This window comes from Orcinus orca, chromosome 15 (assembly GCF_937001465.1).
Source record: "Orcinus orca chromosome 15, mOrcOrc1.1, whole genome shotgun sequence".
Classification (NCBI taxonomy): domain Eukaryota; kingdom Metazoa; phylum Chordata; class Mammalia; order Artiodactyla; family Delphinidae; genus Orcinus; species Orcinus orca.
This window is the reverse complement of record NC_064573.1, coordinates 82,550,716-82,570,666: the sequence shown is the minus strand read 5'-3', so window position 1 is coordinate 82,570,666 and position 19,951 is coordinate 82,550,716. Positions and strand designations below refer to the sequence as shown.

At 46.2% G+C, this 19,951-nt stretch overlaps 2 protein-coding genes across 2 annotated transcripts in view; one reads left to right on the top strand and one right to left on the bottom strand.

Annotated features, from left to right (window-relative positions):
* Positions 1-221: 221 nt before the first annotated feature.
* LOC117203991 (uncharacterized) overlaps positions 222-19,951 on the bottom strand; it is a 62,402-nt gene continuing 42,672 nt past the window's right edge. The window contains 4 exon segments of the mRNA XM_049698114.1: positions 222-4,139; positions 4,142-4,203; positions 4,205-4,262; positions 4,553-4,700. Of these exon segments, the coding sequence (XP_049554071.1) occupies positions 4,027-4,139; positions 4,142-4,203; positions 4,205-4,262; positions 4,553-4,634 (315 nt within the window). The 5' untranslated portion in view covers positions 4,635-4,700 and the 3' untranslated portion in view covers positions 222-4,026.
* On the top strand, positions 14,875-19,541 carry HCAR1 (hydroxycarboxylic acid receptor 1). Its single transcript, XM_049698110.1, has one exon. It carries the CDS (start codon positions 16,178-16,180, stop codon positions 17,183-17,185), a length of 1,008 nt encoding a protein of 335 aa, XP_049554067.1. The 5' UTR covers positions 14,875-16,177; the 3' UTR covers positions 17,186-19,541.

The window sequence follows — 19,951 nt, the reverse complement described above, 5'->3', positions numbered from 1 at the left end:
TTTTCACATCTACTAATTCCCTTATTAATTAAGAAGTGAAATAAAGCCTTTGACACATGTTTATTTATAATTGGATTAGAGTCATGCTTTTTTTTTTTTTTTCCACGCCACGCAGCTTACAGGATCTTAGCTCGCCAACCAGGGATTGTACCCAGGCCCCCAATGAAAGTGCAAGTCCTGACCGCTGTACTGCCAGGAAATTCCCTATTTAAAAAAAAAAAAAAAAAAAAAATCACTTAACACTTCTCAAATAAAAAGGCAAGGCCTCATTTTAAAACAAAAGAAAAAAAAAAAACAACCCTTGACTTTTCTGTCTTCTTTCCAACTGAAACATGAACATAAGCCATCTTGCAAGCCTGAGAATGCAGGTGCATATGCTAAGAACCTTGGACTAGAAACATATATAGCCTGTGTTCTGGAGAGCATTGTTGACTGACCATATCAGCTCTTAACTGTCCTCCTTCCAGAGCTTCCTATTGTGAAAGACAAACACTCCCCATCCCTACCCCCGCTCCCCCCACCCCCAGACTGTTTAAACTAATACACTAGGGTTTTCTATTATATCAATACTACACAATGCATTCCTAAATGATACTATCAGGAAGCCAGGTATTTCGGAGACAGGCCTGCGACCTGGGACTCTTTGCTGCAGTGCTGCAGTGCTTGCACCTGGACAAACCTCTCCTCCAACAACAAAATACGGAAGAAACTATAAGGGAGGGACTTCCCTGGTGGTGCAGTGGTTAAGAATCCACCTGCCAATGCAGGGGACATGGGCTCGAGCCCTGGTCTGGGAAGATCCCACATGCCGTGGAGCAACTAGGGCCCGTGCTCCACGACAAGAGAAGCCACCGCAATGAGAAGCCCACGCACCGCAACAAAGAGTAGCCCCCGCTCGCCACAACTAGAGAAAGTATGCACACAGCAACTTAGACCCAATGCAGCCAAATAAATAAATAATAAATTTTTTTAAATAAAACAAGCTCTCTAAAAAAATGTGCTCATTAAAAAAAAAAAGAAGAAACTATAAGGGACTAAAAAATAACTGCATGTACGCACAGTTGGGGCAAATTCTGGACAAAAGATACAAAAAGACCCAAAAAAATCCCAACTGCCACTTCTGAAGAGCTGGGAGCAGAAACAGGGTGTCCGGGAGCAAAAGCAGGGCACTGCACATGCCCCCTGCCCTCAGCACCACCTAAGGGGTGGGCAAAAAACCTCAGCCACCCCTCCAGCCAGACCCCTGGACACACCCCTACCCTCACCCCATATAAGAAACAAGCTCATCTCCCACTCGGGGAGTGAGCAAACAAGGGAAACTGTTCATTGTTCCCGCTTCCCCCTGCTGCAGGAGCCCCAGTAAAAACTTGGCTGAATTTCTTGTGTGGCCTCTGATCAATTTCTATTGATTGGGGAAAGCCAAGAACCCTGGTTGGTATCATTGCCTTTAACACAAGGGGGGAACCCATGGTCAAGCAAAGCCTGTGTGAAGGAAGGAGACAAAGGTTGAGACCTGGCTGAGAGACAATGGGGAAGTGATGTGAGACCTGTCATTCAGATGAAGAACAGAGGAAGGAGCATGTTGTCACTCACTTTCTGAGAATGATTTTGGCGCACACAGCAGTAAGTAGCAGCTTGCGTCAAGCAACAGCGAGCAGTAGCTGGAAGCAAGATCTTAGTTCCTGGGCCGGGGGTCCTAACCACTAGACCACAGGGGCCAGCAGCTAGGACCTGGATCCCTAGTTCTTGCCTGCCTTGTCAAGAATGAATTCAGGCAAGGAGGCAGAAGGGAAAGAGAAAAGTAAGAAGTTTATTGGAAAAGCAAAGTACACACGGAAAGTCAGACGCACGGGCGAACTCGGAGAGAGATGTGCCCTTTGGGGAAGTTTAAATCCTTTATAAAGGGGCAGTTTTACGGGGTCTTTTGTCTTCCTTCTCACCAATCATCTTGTGTTGTCCCCCCTGGCTAAATTGTCTCAGAAAATGCAAACAGAAGTCTAGTTGTAAGTATCCGGCCTGAAGCCCACTTTTTTCTGCCTCATGCAAAGTAAGCGGGAGGCCAGTTGTAAATATCTAACCTGGGGCCCATCTATCTCCTGCCTCGAGAAGATTTCTGTCAAAGAGAATGAAAGCGTTTGCCCTGGGCTCCCTGAATGCAACGTGACTTCTTACCACACCTGATGCTTTGTCATAACATCATCTATTTTCTCAGGAAATCATGGGTTTTATTTTTCCACTCTTGGGGCTGGCTTGGACCTTAGCCAGACATTTTCTTTCATCTGGTTCTTTCTGGGCATTTTCAAGATGGTCACTTGGGGCAGAGTGGGTATTTGTTGACTGTCTTTCTAGCATCTCCTCTCTGTAAAAGGTCCATCTTGGCTTGGAAGTGTTCATCTCCTCCCCACACTCAACCCATGTGGTCGGTCGAACCGTCACAACCCCCCCATTCAGAGGTGGAGCCTGTGACCCAGGTCTAAGGCAATCAGCACATGGTGCCCTGCTGGTAACAGCGATTAATTGACTCAAGGGTAGATCAATCAGAGTGAATCCCAGCACACTTTTGAAGGAGCTTCTAGAAAAGAGGCTCTCTCTTTCCCACTGGACTTGAGTCTCAGAGGATTCACACTAGAGCTGCCGGCAGCGATCTTGCCACCATGTGGGGTTTTTTGTTTGTTTACTTATTTTTTTATTTGGCTGCATCGGGTCTTAGTTCCCTGGTCATGGATGGAACCCAGGCCCCCTGCGTTGGGAGCACAGCGTCTTAACCACTGGACCACCAGGGAAGTCCCACCCCACTGTGGTTTGGGAATAAAGTCAATATGGAGAACAGATTGGAGAGATAGAGAATGTTTGACCCCTGATTCCAGCCACATCTGAGGTCAGCCTTAACCCTCAACTTTTCTGGATAAAAGTCAACACATTCCCATTTTTGCTCAGGCCGGTTTGAACTGGAGTGTCATTTTCAAATTAGTTCTGATGAACACATAGGGTTAGGGCTAGTGCAGCCCTTACAGGGGTTTGTTAAGACCTATTCTACCCAACGTTTCCTAACATTTTCCCCCCACTGTGATATACCCAATGATTTTATGCCCTTGCAGAGCACAATCTCATAAACAAATCTACATTTTGATGACATCTCCAAATGACCGCAAGGATGTAAATCATTATAATAATTTGTGATTTTCACAACTAATTACAATACACACATAAGGTAGGTGGCCATGGACTATGGTAGATTAAATGGGTTGTTGTTTGATTCCTTTCTTTCCCCCTCAAGAAGGCATTCTGGAGCTCTTAGAACAAGGCCCAGTCCAAAGAGAAACATAGGACTAACCTTCAATCTGTCTCATCTGCTTAAGTAAATAAAACTTTAAACTCTAATACTTCCATATTAGCAATAAATGACCAGACACATGCCATACATGAAACTGAATTCAGGGAATTCCCTGGTGGTCCAGTGGTTAGGACTCCTCGCTTTCACTGCAGGGGGCACGGGTTCAATCCCTGGTCGGGGAACTAAGATCCCACAAGTCGTGTGGTGTGGTCAAAAAAAGTAAATAAATAAGAAATAGAAACTGATTTCAACATACCAGTGGATCGAGACACACATGGACGAGAACTGACCAGTGAACTGGGCTCAGTGTATTCCCAAGCTACATGAACTTATCTTCAAAACTAATACATTTTTCATCTGTTAGCTCTGGTCTAAATTGAAAACATTTATTTTTTTCTGAAAAGAGAGCTTGTATTTGTCACCTTTCTCCCTTGAAGGATGGATAGCCTTTGAGAATTATTTTCTCAAGGGCAAGATGGTAACTTTCGCTTGGATCTTTGATGTTTAAACTGGTTTAGAAAAAAACATATTTTTAAATTAATACAGTATTTGTCTTTTCTCTGTGTTCTCTATTTGTCTGTCAAACCCTGAGCCAACCAATTTCCCTAGGCTGCCTGGGGAGGTATAGGAAAAGGAACATACAGGGCAGAGAAACACAGGAGAAAGAACTATAAGAGGTGGAGACAGCTCCTTCACAAGGTAAAGAGGATGAGAAAGGCCACCATCAGGCAAAAGGTCCCCATCGCCTCTGAGAGGGCAAAGGCCAGAATGGTGTAGAAGAGCTGTTGCTTCAGAGAAGAGTTCCTGGCATAACCAATGATGAGGCTCCCAAACACAGTTCTGATTCCAGCCCCAGAGCCAGCCACCTACTGTGACAGCCTCAGGTCCAACGAACTTGGCTGCTGTGTTGATGTCCTTTGAAATGGCACTGCAATGTATATGTATAACTGAATCGGGGATTTCCCTGGCGGTCCAGTGGTTAAGACTCTGTGCTTCCACTGTAGGGGGCACGGGTTCAATCCCTGGTCAGGGAATTGAGATCCCACGTGCCGTGCTGTGCAGCCAAAAATCAAAATAAATAAAAGAGTAAATGGGGATTCTTGTACCATCTTTGCAAAAAAAAAAAATAACAGAATCACTTTGCCATACACCTGAAACTAACACAACATTGTTAATCAACTATGCTCCAACATAAAATAAAAAGTTAAAAAAGAAAGCTGGGGGGCACTGTTTTGGAAGCTGCTGCTAAGAGTAAGCAACGTCCTGGGACATGGGGCTGCCAAGCTGCTGAGGCTCTCATCTGTCAGCGTCTCTGTTCATTTCAGCACCACTGCAGACAGCTCAGTAGCTTAGAGGTTCTCCTGACCTAGAAGGAGGTGGAGACAAACGTGCGAATGTACATTTTCAGGGGATGAAGAGCTGTGGCAGGAGAGCTGCTCCCAGTGCAGAGAGACAGAGAGCTAGAGAAAAAAAAAAAAAATTTTTAATGAAAAAATTTTAAGAATCCAGGATTGGATTCCAGTTTCAGGAATAGCTGGATTCTAGAGATAAAATAACATACTCAAAAATCTACCTCTCTCAGGGGCTTCCCTGGTGGTGCAGTGGTTAAGAATCCGCCAGCCAATGCAGGGGACACGGGTTCGAGCCCTGGCCCAAGAAGATCCCACATGCCGCAGAGTAGCTACTGAGCCTGTGCTTTAGAGCCCGTGAGCCACAACTACTGAGCCCACGTGCCACAACTACTGAAGCCTGCACGCCTAGAGCCCATGCTCCGCAACAAGAGAATCCACCGCAATGAGAAGCCCAGGCACCGCAACGAAGAGTAGCCCCCGCTCACCGCAACTAGAGAAAAGCCTACATGCAGCAACAAACACCCAACACAGCCATAAATAAATAAATAAATAAATAAATAAATAAATAAATTTGTTAAAAAAAGAATCTACATCTCTCAAAGGATTGGGAGCCTGGGATTAGCAGATGCAAACTAGCATATACAGGATGGATAAACAACAAGGTCCTACTCTATAGCACAGGGAACAATGCTCAATATCCTGTGATAAACCAGAATGGAAAATAATATGAAAAATAATATATGTATAACTGAGTCACTTTGCTGTACAGCAGAAATTAACATGACATTGTAAATCAACTATACTTCAATACAATTTTTTTTTAAATCTACTTCTCTCAGAAAATTATAAAGCAAAAGTGAAAAGTGCTTATGCTTGATAATTCTGGGTACACGTAGGGGAGTTACTTTGTACTATTCTTGTAGCTTTTCTGTAAGTTTGAAATTATTTCAGATTTAAAAGTTTTTTAGGGGACTTCCCTGGCAGTCCAGTGATTAGGACTCTGCACTTCCAATTCAGGGGGCACATGTTCGAACCCTGGTCGGGAAACTATGACCCCACATGCTGGGCAGCAGGGCCAAAAATTAAAAAAAAAAAAAAGTCTTTAAAAAAGAAACTATCTCTTTTCATGTTTTGTCTTCTTCCCTACGCTTTTGTCATACTCTCCAAATACTTCCCAAATTTACTACTAGTTTAGCAATCCCAGAAGAAAGACTATCTTTTCCAGTGGTTCTAGCAAACAACTCAGGTTGGTATCTGCCATAGATCAAATGTTTGTGTCCCCCCCAAAACTGTACGTTGAAATCCTAACTCCCAATATGATAGTATTAAGAGGTGGGGCCCTTGGAAGCTGATTAGGTCATGAACGTGGTGCCTTCATGATGGGATTAGTGCCCTTATAAAAGAGACCCCGACAAGGGCCTGCTTCACCTACAGCCTACTCACATGACTGACCTTCCTCGGTACTTGCCCCAGGTCCCAGATAGTGACAGCTTATCAAAGGGGCAGTGAAGGGCGTACCCCTCCACTGGTTTCCCTGGTAGCAAATGAGCCCACCTGACGTCAATTCCCCTATAATTTGTCATCTCCCCTTCCCCTTGAGAGTGAAGACTGCCACCAAGTCCTGCCTGCCGTGTGCTGCACGTGGTGGGGCATCGCTCCAGGAACTTGCTTCAGACATGTAAGCTCCCCCATCCATTAAACCACTGATGCCTCAGATAAAATAAAACAAAAGAGACTCCGGAGAGCTCCCTTCCCTTCCGCCAGGTGAGGACGCAGAGAGCAGACGACAGGAAGTGGCCACTCACTAGTGATTCTGCTGGCACCTTGATCTTGGATGTCCCAGCCTCCAGAACTGTGAGAAATAATCACAGAAACAACCTGTTGTTTATAAGCCACCCAGTCCATGGTATTTTGTTAGAGCAACCCAAATGGAGTCATCAGTCCCTTGAGTCCTGTGCCCACCTGACCCAGTCACAGTGGCCACAGGGATGAAACGATCTGATCTGCCAGATGTCCATTCCTAGAGCCAGATCCTCCCAAACCTCAGAGATGGTCAAACCTCGGGGATGGATCAGTCGGCAAAGGAAATCCTGGTGCCAATGCCAAAAGGAGGGCACGTAGATGCTGGGAAGACCTGTTTCTACCTGTATTATTCAGGGTTCTTCAGAGAAACAGAGCCAATAGGGTGTATATATATACAGAGAGAGATTAATTTTAAGGAATTGGCTTATGCAACCATGAAGACTGGTAAGTCGGCAGGGTAGACTGGCAGGCTGGAGACCCAGGGAAGAGCCAATGTTGAGGTCAAGTCCAAAGGTCATCTGCAGGCAGAATTCCTTCTTGCTTGGGGGAGGTCAGTCTTCGTTCTAGTAAAGCTTTCAGCTTACAGGAAGAGGCCCACCCACATTATAGAGGGCACTCTGCTTTACTCAAAGTCCACCAATTTAAATGTTAATCTCAATGTAAAATAGCTAGCTAGTGGGAAGCAGCCGCACAGCACAGGGAGATCAGCTCAGTGCTTTGTGACCACCTGGAGGGGTGGGAGGGAGACACAAGAGGAAGGAGATATATGTATATGTATAGCTGATTCACTTTGTTATAAAGCAGAAAACTAACACACCATTGTAAAGCGATTATACTCCAATAAAGATGTTTAAAAAATGTTAATCTCTTCCAATAGACACCTTCAGAAAAACATCCAGCATAATGTTTGACCACGTATATCTGGGCACCGTGGCCCAGCCGTGATGACACATAAAATAAACAATCACACCACCTTTGCTATGGTGACTAGTGCTGCTCTGAGCATTTGTGTACAAGTATCTGCTTGAGTCCTATCTTCAATTCTTTTGGGTATATACCTGGGAGTGGAATTGCTGGGTCCTATGGCAATTCTATGTTTAACTTTTTGAGGAGCTGCCAAACTGTTTTCCACAGCGGCTGAGCCATTTTACATTTCCACCTAGTGATGCACAACAGTGTATACATTATTTTTTTAGCTTCCAAAAATGGGATTATTCAACACAAACTCCAGTGCATTTTTTTGTGTTTTGGTGGGGGCCTGATCCAAAGGTAGTGTTGTACAAGTGAATGCTACTATTCTTTTTAATAACTACACAGAATTTTATTGAATGGAGACACCATAATTTATCTCATTCCCCACCGATAAAGATTTAAGTTGCTTTCAACTTTATTTAACTTTTTATAATGGAAAATATATACAAACACAGGGAGAATAGGACAATGAATATCCCTGTTCCCATAATCCAGCCACAACAATCAAAAACTCATAACCTCTGTTTTTCTATTTCTCTTCCCCTCTCCTGTTGGACTCCTTTTTTTTTTTTTTGCGGTACGCGGGCTTCTCACTGTTGTGGCCTCTCCCGGTGCGGGGCACAGGCTCCGGACGTGCAGGCTCAGCGGCCATGGCTCACTGGCCTAGCCGCTCCGCGGCATGTGGGATTTTCCCAGACCGGGGCATGAACCCGTGTCCCCTGCATCGGCAGGCGGACTCCCAACCACTGTGCCACCAGGGAAGCCCCTGTTGGACTCCTTTGAATCACATCCCAAATACCATGTAATTTCATCTACACATATTTCAGTATTTATTTCCAAAAGATAAGGACTCTTTCTTTAAACATAACCAAAATACCCGTTATCACACCTACGATAATTAGCAAGAATCCCTTACTATCTATCCTTAATTAGCCAGTCCTTGTTCAGATTTCCCCTAATGTCTCATACTTTTTAACAGTTGGAGTTGAGAGTACAAACAATTGGTTAATATATCTAGTTTTTTTTTTTGGCCATGCTGCACGGCATGCTGGGTCTTAGTTCCCTGACCAGGGATCAAACCCGGGGCCACAGCAGTGAAAGCACAGAATTCTAACCACTGGACAACTAGGGAACACCCTATATCTCTTAAATCTCTTTGAATCTATAGTTCCCCCCTCTCTTTTTAATTTTTCTTACACTTTATACCTAGGGGGAAAAAATACATTGTTTGCAATTTTTAAGACTCATTTTGAAATGGTGAGGAACTTCCTTGTCAGCTTGTGTCAGGTCAGGGTAACTTCTCTCCTGATCACCCTCTGAAGCAATCCCCAACTCTCTCCTTAACGTTCAGGCCCCTAGCTTTCTCCTGGGCTGTAGCAGGAAACAAAACGAAAAATGTGATAAATCATTTACACCATAAATTCAGTCAGTAGTTCCTCCTCCCTTCCAGAGAGGGCATTTTGAAATAGTTTGGTAGAGAAAGGAACTCTGAGGCTCAAACAGTGACGTTGAAGAGGTCACTGTAGGGACTTCCTGGTGGTCCAGTGGTTAGGACTCCGTGCTTCCACTGCAGAGGGCCTGGGTTCAATCCCTGGTTGGGGAACTAAGATCCCACAGGCTGCTCAGTGTAAGTAAGTAAGTAAGTAAATAAATAAATAAAGGACTCTTTCAAAAAAAAAGAAAAGGAGAAGGTCACTGTAATGCATGGAGTGGTTACCCCTCAAAAAAAAAGATATGTCCACATCCTAACCCCCCAAAACTGTGAATATGACCTTATTTGGAAAAAGAGCGTTTGCAGTATTTAAGCTAGTGATCCTGAGATCATTCTGGATTATCTGGGCCCTAAATCCAATGACAAGTGTCCATAGAAGAGGTACACAGAGGAGAAGGCTATGTGACCATGGAAACAGAGATTGGAGTGATGTAGCCATAAGCCGAGGACCGCCAACAGTCCCCAGAAGCTGGAAGAGGCAAGGAACAAACTCTTCCCTGGAGCTTCTGGAGGGAGCACAGCGCTACTGACACCTTCATTTCAGAGTTCTAGTTTCCAGAACTGTGAGAGAATACATTTCTGCTGTTTTAAGCCACCAAGCTTGTGCTAATTTGTTCTAGCAGCCTCGGGAAGATAACACAGTCACATACCAGGTCTCTGATTGGGAAAGGCGTTTTGGAGAAGCAGAGGCCCTGGATTTCTACCTATGACATAATAAGAAATATATATGTTGGTCTCTGCCCCTGGTTCCCGACACAGAACTCCTAAATCCCTTGGAATTTCCGGGGTGATAGGATTGTCTCGTGTTCTAATGAGGTGACTTTTTTTTTTTGCCATGCCTCGAAGCGTGTGGTGGGATCTAGTTCCCCGACCAGGGATCGAACCCAAGCCCCCAGCAGTGGAAGCTCAGAGTCCTAACCACTGGACCGTCAGGGAAGTCCCATCTAATGAGGTGACTCTTAATGGACTGTTGGATGGGGGCTGGTTACCAGGAAGACCGAGCCATGATTAGAGGCTCGGAATTTTAGCCCTAGCCCCCATTCTCCAGAGAAAGGAGAGGGGCTGGAAATGGAGTTAATGAGCGACCGTGCTTACATGACGAAGCCTCCACAAAAATCCCAGTTCTATGGGGTTTGGGGAGCTTCTGGGTTGGTGAACACATTCATGAACCAGGAGGTCCCCAGCCCCATGGGGACAGAAGCTCCTGCACTCAAAACCCTTCCAGACCTCACCCTACATACCTTTCACCTGGCTGTTCTGTCTCTTTATCACATCCTTCATTATATAATAAACTGGTAAACATAACTGTTTCCCTGAGTTCTGTGAGCTGTTCTAGCATATGCTCGAATCTGAGGAGGGGTGTCATGGGAACCTCGAATTGCAGCCATGTCGGACATAAGTTGTAGGTATCTAGGGGACCCACAACTTGCAATTAGCATCCAAAGTGGGGGGCAGTCTCATGGGACCGAACCTTTAACCTGTGAGGTCTGGGCTAACTCTGGTTAGTGTCAGAATTGAATCAAACTGTAGGACACCCAGTTGGTGTCACAGAGAATCATGTGGCGTGGGGGAAAAAAAAATCCCACACACCTGACATTGGAAGTGTTATGATTGTGGCCGAGGTGCAGGAGTGAAAGAGACACACCGGGAGGAGTGTGCGTTCCTAACACACCGTCACACAGACACTCCCCCCGCTTGCCACCTGCCAGGCGGTCCCGCAGGGAATGTCCACTGCCTGCCCCTGTCACGTACGGTGTCATGTTATCTCACAAAGCATCGGGGGAGGTGGCCCGGCGGGGTCCAAGAGCTCCAAGCTCATACCAGATCAGCCTGGCAGGTGTGGTCGCAGGTCCTTTCAACCTGCCCTTCCTGTGTCTCCTCAGAGCCAGGAGAATAAGTAAACTACAGAGGTCTGTTGGGAGTCATTCGTCCACTAGTTCATACGTTTACTCAAGACATACTTCTTGTGCAACCCTTTGGTGCCAGGCTACCATCTGGGCTTGCAGAGCTGAATCAGACCCAGCACTAGGCTTCGTGGAGACAAGGGGCTGGGGGAAGACACACAGGTAAACTGTTACAATCCTGCATGGTCAGCGTGTGAGTGGCAGATAGGGGCAGAGAAAAGGTTTAACCCAGACTAGAGAGGGAGAAGCACAGGAGGCTTGGGGGCTGGAGGAAGAGGTATCCCCTGGGCTCCCTGTATGGTAGCCACAAACCACATGTAGCTTTTATAATTTAAACTAATTAAAATTAAATAATATTGAAAATTCAGTGCCCATTAGCCCCAATTTCAAGTGCTCAAGAGCTACACGTATATTACAGAACATTTCCATCATTATATTTAGAAAATTCTAGTGGAAGTTGCTGAAGCCGACAAAAGGGGAGGTATCTAGCACTAGGAAGGAAGGGAAATGTGTCCCCAGCGGCCCCTATAAGACAGCCTTCGGACACTAAACACTGCTACGTCTCCTGTTGGACATTGAGGCCAGTTCCTATGGTGTCTTGAATTCCCTGCTAAGGAAAACAGGGAAGCATGGGAGCATTCAGCTGGGTTGGTGGGTGGCAGGTGACATCATCAGGTTTGAGTTCTAGGAGATGGGTTGGAGGAGGAACACGACAGGAGGCAGGAGGACCAATCAGGAGGTGGTTGTTTCCTCTAGAAACTTGGACCAGCCGAAGTGGTAGCAGTGTGGGGACTTTCCCAGTGGCCCAGTGGGTAAGCCTCTGGGCTCCCAATGCAGCGGGCCCGGGGTTCGATCCCTGGTCGGGGAACGAGATCCCGCATGCATGCCGCAACTAAGAGTCCACATGCTGCAACAGCCTAAATAAATAAATAAATATTTGAAGAAGTGGTAGTAGTGTGTGTGGAGAGAGATTTAGGGCGTACGATCTGTAGATGGGGATGTGGCCAGCAAGGAAGAGGGAACCAAGCTACGGCTTCAGCTACTTGATGGGTGGTGCTAACAGTTCCCTTTGTCTGATGTGAGCTTTATTTTCAAAGTGTTGGTTCTCAAGGGCTTCAGTTATCTGGGACACCACACTCCTTGATAACATTGCCCCTATGGCTCACCATGGAACACACTAGAAAGAGAAGTCATGGGCTCTGACCCTGCAGAATTCCCAGGTGACAGCAGTGGGCAGTACTGGGGCTCCAGGGTAGGCAGAAGAAGCGGAGGGGGACACATATTAAAAGCCTGTTGCTTTTCCATCTCCTGCCTCTGATCCTCTACAACGTCACTCACTCAAAAATGGTTCCTCCAGGGCGTCCCTGGTGGCGCAGTGGTTAAGAGTCCGCCTGCTAATGCAGGGGACACGGGTTTGAGCCCTGGTCCGGGAAGATCCCACATGCCATGGAGCAACTAAGCCCGTGCGCCACAACTACTGAGCCTGCGTGACACAACTACTGAAGCTCACGTGCCTAGAGCCTGTGCTCTGCAACGAGAGAAGCCACCGCAATGAGAAGCCCGCACACCACAAGGAAGAGTAGCCCCTGCTCGCCGCAACTAGAGAAAAGCCCGCACGCAACAACAAAGAGCCAACGCAGCCAAAAATAAATAAATTAAATAAGTTAAAAAAAAAAAAAGTTTCCTCCATGAGAACCTGCTGTATAAAAAGAAGAAGAAAAAAAAGGTTCCCCCTGCCACTGAATTCAAGGTCCTCTGCAAAACAGCCCCACTCAACGTGACCTGTTTTATTCCTTATGATTCTGCAACATAGACTCCAAATTCCAGACTCCTCGAATGTTCTTCAGATGCCCCCTCCACCTCACTTTTTCCATGCTGCTCATTTTCCGGAATGTCTGTTCCTTCTATTTCTGCCCCTAGAAATTTTAACAACTCTCCCTCATCCCCCCCACTCACAAAACTCCAATAAACCAGCTGTATTTTTTTCGAACACATATTAAAATAAAGTCATAGCTATAAAGTCAAAGTCCATATGGATATTACTCTCCATCATCTAAAATCATCTCACGTATCATCTATGGCGTGTCTACCACATTGTGGAAAATATTGCCTTAAACCGCTTATTCAATTTGCTTTTCCTTTTTTGTTATTTATGCACTTGTCTTATTTCTCCTAGTAAACACTCAGCCCCAGACAGCAGATAACATCTTCCTCATTTTGGGGATCCTGAAGCATCTAGATAACGTACCTCAGAGGTTCATTGAGTAAGCATTTTTTTTAATCAATAAAGCCTCTATTTTTAATTAATTAATTAATTTATTTATGGCCGTGCTGCATGGCATGTGGGATATTAGTTCCCCAACCAGGGATCGGACCCGCGCCCCCTGCAGTGGAAGCGTGGAGTCTTTACTGCTGGACCGCCAGGGAAGTCCCAAGCCTCTATTTTATATCAGGCATTGTAATTGATAGCTAGAAGTAAAAATAAGAACAGTAATGAAATTTGGCTTAAAGAAAATTTAAGACTTTTTTTTAGAGCAGTTTTAAGTTCACAGCTAAATTGAGGGGAAGACACAGAGATTTCCCACAAACCCTCCACATTCACAGCCTCCCCTATTATCAGCAGTAGACTTTCAGAGAGAGAGAAACCTATCTTTTCTTCCTCAATCCCCTGCTAACTCTAGAGGGAGGAAGAGAGAGGGAGTGGAAGGTGATTCGACAAAACAGAAAGGATGTAGAAAAAAAAGGCAAGTGTTAGTCATTCGGGAAAAGGGAAACCCTTGTGTTAGTGTTTACAAGAATCTCGATGGTATCTGCTGACCCAGAAGGAAGAATCTTTTCCATTTGTTGAAAAATCCAGCCTGACCATGTTGAGGTAGTACTCAGGGTCACCCACCCAGCTTCATTTTGGGGCATTCCAGCCTACGGTAGTTTCCCCTCCATCAGTTAGCATCTTCTTATACAATCACAAAGGTCCACAGAGTGAAAGTGGAGGATATGTGCTCTCAGTAAAAGTAGGAGTTAATCATCAGATCCTTCTTCTAGGCCCCTACTGTCAAGAACATGGACTTCATCTCCAAGGACCTCTTGGATTGGTGAGGGAGCTAAATGTAGCTGTTTGGTGGATACATTTATTTGTAACAAGTTCGGAGACTCACAGGTAGGGTGTGAGGAGGAAAGTGACAGGAGAATGACACTGGAAAATTAGTTTGGGAACCATCTGTGAAGGGCCTTGTAGACCAACCCAAGGAACTTGACCTTTAACCTGGAGCAGAGGTGACAAACTTAAAATCCCACAGAGACAAGGCATGTCGATGAGTGAAGCTGACCAGGTAACAGGGAGGGGTGAGGACTGTGGCAAAATGGGGATTCTTGCCTTGTCTCAAGGGTGCAGCTACTCTCAGCTTCAGCAAACTGTTACCAGGCAGGAATGGTTGGCCCAGTGTGACCAGATCTTCCAGTTTCCAAGAGAGGCTGGAAATCCCGGTGTGTTTTTGTTTTGTTTTGTTTTGTTTAATTAAAAAATATATTTTTTTATTTTTCTGCCATGCTGTGTGGCACATGAGATCTTAGTTACCCGACCAGGGATCGAACCCAGGCGCCTTGCAGCAGAACCGCAGAGTCTTAACCCCTGGACCTCCAGGGAAGTCCCTGGAAATCCAGGTTTTTATATGACAGTCCTAGGTTTTTAAAACATATGGGTCAAGTCAAACTGGTTCTCAAACCAGATACGGCTCACAGGCCACACAGCTATCACCTTGGCAGACTGAAGGGTTTTAAGGGAAAAAAAAAAAGATATGATCATATCTGTGCTTTAGAAAAAAATCACACTGTAGAGTGAGAGAGGAATTACAGAAAATAGACTAGAAGCAAGGAGACTCAACTGTTTCAACAGGAGGGAGGTGACAATGATCCGTGCTAGGGTGGGGACAGAGGGGAAGGTTGTTGGGATGACTTGGAGTCCAGGATTCAGGGGGAAGAATTTAGCTTTCACCAGCATCTGGAAGAAGGCACATTCCTCCTCTCAGTGCACGCCCTCCCCTCACCCTTTCCTAAACTGAAAGCTGAAAGGACAGACAGATCATCTCTAAAGCCAAAGGACAGGGAAGTTTAGCAAAGACTCTGGTCTTGGGAGCAGACTAATTTTACTAATGATCGTTTTTGAGATAAACTCCTTGACCAACTGCCCCAACTCTCATTCTCCCCCACCAATGGGCTCAGCACGTAATTAAAATTTAAAACTTATACGGACTTCCCTGGCCGTCCAGTGGTTAATACTCAGCGCTTCCAACGCAGGGGGCACGGGTTTGATCCCTGGCTGGGGAGCTGAGATCCCACATGCCGTGCAGCCAAAAAAGAAAACAAACAAAAAAACCATACAGATCATGGCACTCTGCTCTTTGGAGCGGCGGAATTTGGGAAGCTCAGAGCCAAATCTTCTTTTGCTGACAGCAGAGGGAGGACCTGGCTCCCAAAGAGGCTGTTTCGTGAACACGGACGTGAGAGGTGGCTTCAGACCCATTTCATGGTCTTGGTGGTGGTACAACTGGTCACTTGGCTCCAAGGAAGAATGCAAAGGGTAGGAAGGTGCAAGTGGGAGAGAGGAATGGCGACTCACTTCAGAGAATTTTTCTAACAGCCAGCAAGAGCTATATTAAGGATTTTTTTCCTCCGCAGATCCTTCTGATTTTGAAGTCTGGCATAGGAAGTGGCCCTGAGGAGATGCAGAGCTAAGCCTCCCCTCCCTGGCACGGCCCGGGAGCGCCCCACAGGATAAGGGAGAGGACGTCAGTCAGGCAAAGGTTAGGGAGGAAAGCGCAGGCAGAGACCCAGGACGGCTCCAGGAAATGTTTGTGTTTCTCCACCGGGAGGGAGGACAAATAAGCTGTTTTTTCACTCCTCCTGGGCAGCTTTGCTTATTCTCCAGCTAAGAGAGAGGCTGAAAATAAAAATCATTCTGGGACAGGACTCAACGACTCCTCTCCAGCACGAATCTCCTCGGACCTGCCAGCTGCTTCCCAGAAACGACAACTGCGTGAAGTGACCCGCGTTTCCAAGCCCTGGGGTGCTACATGCTTCGGCTCTCAGGGAGACAGGCAGCTTGTGACCCGGGCTCCAGAGAAAGGAACCCCTACCTCGAGTCTCCCATTTCCTGGCCGAAGTTTCTGTTCTCCGTGGAGTGGCTGCATCCATGCCCACGTGTGGTACCTGTGTCCCAGGGTGAAGAAGTTGGAAACGCAGCAGCTGGAGCATTCAGGTAAGCATCTGTGTTTTGGGGGGAACTCCACAGCCCAACACACAGAACACTGGTCCTCTGTCCACCATGGAAAACAGGTCGTGCTGCCTCATCCAGGGGGACCCCATCTCCCAGGTGATGCCGCCGCTGCTGATCCTGGCCTTTGTGCTGGGCGCCCTGGGCAACGGCATCGCCCTGTGTGGTTTCTGCTTTCACATGAAGACCTGGAAGCCGAGTACTATTTACCTTTTCAACTTGGCTGTGGCCGACTTCCTTCTCATGATCTGCCTGCCCTTTCGGACCGACTACTACCGCAGACACAGGCAATGGGTCTTTAAGGACATCCCTTGTCGGGTGGCACTCTTCATGCTGGCCACGAACAGGGCTGGGAGCATCGTCTTCCTCACGGTGGTGGCTGTGGACAGGTATTTTAAAGTGGTCCACCCCCACCATACGGTGAATGCCATCTCCAACCGGACTGCAGTTGGCATCATCTGTGCCCTGTGGACCATGGTCATCCTGGGGACTCTGTATCTTTTGACGGAGAACCATCTGTGTGTGCAAGAGGAGACCACAACTTGTGAAAGCTTCATCATGGAGTCGGCCAACGGCTGGCACGACGTCATGTTCCAGCTGGAATTCTTCCTGCCCCTCAGCATCATCTTGTTCTGCTCCTTCAAGATCATTTGGAGTCTGAAGCGGAGGCAGCACCTGGCCAGGCAGACTCGGATGAAGAAGGCTACCCGGTTCATCATGGTGGTGGCGGTTGTGTTCATCACCTGCTACCTGCCCAGCGTGTCAGCCAGACTGTATTTCCTCTGGACAGTGCCTACCAGCGCCTGCGATCCCTCTGTCCACGTAGCCCTCCACGTCACCCTCAGCTTCACCTACGTGAACAGCATGCTGGACCCCCTGGTGTACTATTTTTCAAGTCCCTCGTTCCCCAAATTCTACTCCAAGCTCAAAATCCACAGTTTGAGACCTAAGCGTCTAGGACACTCCCAGAGGCCAGAAGAGATGTCCATTTCAAACCTTTGTCGCAAGAGTTGCATTGGTGTGGCAAATAGCTTCCAAAGCCAATCCGACGTGCAGTGAGATCTCCAAATGTGATGGATGGTACCAGAACAGACAGATGGACAAAATCAAGGAAGACCCATGGGCGACTTAGAAATAATTCATGCTGAGAGGTGGAGAGCTTTGAAAATGCCATTCTTTCTTAGCTGTATCCTCCTCACTCTGTTAGATACGAAATTCAGATCACTATGTCTTTTTGGAAGGTTCCAGTTGAGAAGTGAGTCGGTTGCATTTATATGATTTGATTCCAGTGACAGGGGCGTGTGTGTGTGTGTGTGTGTGTGTGTGTGTGTGTGTGTGTGTGTGTGTGTGTTGGGTGGTGGGTTGGGAAGAGTTTGGCTCCTGTGTATTTTTAAATGGCTGAGTTAATAGGTACTAATGTTTAAACCCATCATGTTCTCTCTCTGGGGGAGTTAGTGAATTTAATAGCCTATCCTCTGACCTTAAATTCTTACTTGTCTTGGAAAATAGAAACTAGTGTAAGTCAATATTTTTATTTCAGGCAGAGTGAGGCCCTTTAGACTGGGAAGTCTCGACCCCAATGATTTTCATCTTCCTGGGGCTCCTCTGTACTTTTCTGACTTCTCAGGAACCCAAGAAAAATGACAGCCAAACAATCTGCTCCCACCTTCTTGGAGCTCCACGTTTATCTGCAAATCTTTGCATTTCAAAGAAAGTACTGAAGGATATGTTTACCTGCCCTGAATTTTCCAGTGGGAGCTGAGTGCTTGAAAAAATCCCGTTAGCCTTTGGGAAGTGCTGAATGTGGCGTAATTGCTTTGGCTGCTTGTTATGTGACTATGAGTTTGAATTATTCAATCACTCATTTTCCACGTATTTCCTGAATTAATATTCTGTGCCAGGTACTGTGTTAATGTCCCTTTTACCTGGACGGTCCTTAGTCAACTTGTGTGTGTGGCGGGGTGGGAGGCGTGTGTGTAGCAAGCAGACAGAAGTTAACGAAGTTCACCCTTTCAATGATTATAGTTTCTAGACCTGTTCTCTGCAAACACCAGTGTTTTCCTCTTATTGTAGGATTCCATACAAACATGAAAGGGAGGAAAGGGTAGTATCCCTTACACACATGAATTTCCCAAATATGTCCATGGGACCCTCAAAAGTAGGTGATTGTATGAGTGACATGCTGCCCCTGCCCTAGATTAGGGGGAAAGATTCCAAGCCAACCTTAGCTCCGTTCTCAAGCCACAAAGTGGTGAAAGTGTTCCCGGCTCCTTTATTTACACTTTCTCCAATTCCCAGGGGACTCTCTGCAGTTAAGGCCCTTACCAGTTTTTCATCCTTTAGCTTTGAAACATCCCACTAGGCTGTTCCTATTAATTCCTTCTTCAGGGGCACTGCACAGCCCAGGGATGGGCTGTACAAAGCTTAAATCACAGCTCAACTGCTTACAATGTGTGATCTCGGGACAGATTTTTTTCCTTTGGCCGCACCACCACGGCCTGCGGAATCTTAGTTCTCTGACCAGAGATCAAACCCGTGCCCTCTGCAGTGGAAGCTCGGAGACCTAACCACGGGACCACTAGGGAATTCCCTGGGGGAAGATTTTACCTAACCACGTTTAGTTTCAATTTCCTTATCTGTCAAATAGGGGTAACAATAACGTTGACATCAGAAGGTCATTGAATGTAGGATCCTGAAGCACAGGGACTTTGTTTACTATTATATACCCAGAGCCTAGAGGCATGCCTGCACATAGTAGGTGCTCAGTAAATATCTGAATGAATGAATAAGTGCATGTAAAATGTTAAGCGCAGTGTCTGGCAGTAAGTGCATAATATTATGATGTATTATGTTAACACACTCTACATATAAAGAAACTGAGGCACAGAAGCAATTTCCCCCGGGGTTCAGAGCCCCGTAAGTAGCTGCTCTGTTGTGACTACTTGAGTTCCCTGGCTCCCTAGCTTCCAGGGGAGAAGAGAAAGCAAGGATTCTTATCAGCATCAAAGAACCATATATCCTCTTGATAGAAATCTGTGAAAACCCCACACTTCTGCTTTAAATTCCATTCTTAGTTCATTCTTTCCTGGGCTGCCCCCTTGTTGCTTCATCTTAATAAAAACAGATTCCAAAAGAAAGTCCGCGTCCTGTGTGTGATCCTGTGTTAAAAGATTCATGAGAGGCTAAAGACGCAGATGTAGAGAATGGACTTGAGGACATGGGGAGGGGGAAGGGTAAGCTGGGACAAAGTGAGAGAGTGGCATGGACTTACATATACTACCAAATGTAAAATCGATAGCTAGTGGGAAGCAACCACATAGCACAAAGAGATCAGCTCTGTGCTTTGTGACCACCCAGAGGGGTGGGATAGGGAGGGCGGGAGGGAGACTGCAAGAGGGAGGAGATATGGGGATATATGTATATGTATAGCTGATTCACTATGTTATGAAGCAGAAACTAACACACCATTGTAAAGCAATTATACTCCAATAAAGATGTTAATAAAAAAAAAAAAAGATTCATGAGACTTTACCCGCCAAGGAAAGAAATCCAAAAAAATCCAGAAGCACACAGTAGGCTGAGGTTCTCACTAAAAAACAGCAAAAATAAACGAAAACAAAAATCAAATCCCCAACTGAAACAAGAGGGAAGGGGGCAGGGCACAACCTTTGAAAGAATGACATAGCCCAAGGACATGACATAAACTGATTAGAACCAAATGGGTCCAAGATGGCGGGCAAGTCAACTTCCGCTAGACCTTGAGCCTCAGGACACGCTCACTGTAACACATCAGCAAGCTAAATGACACACCAACAGGTGCAACGA

What these genes read in the sequence shown, in the direction of transcription:
- HCAR1 (XM_049698110.1), top strand. Translation starts at nt 16,178, where the DNA reads ATGGAAAACAGGTCGTGCTGCCTCATCCAGGGGGACCCCATCTCCCAG.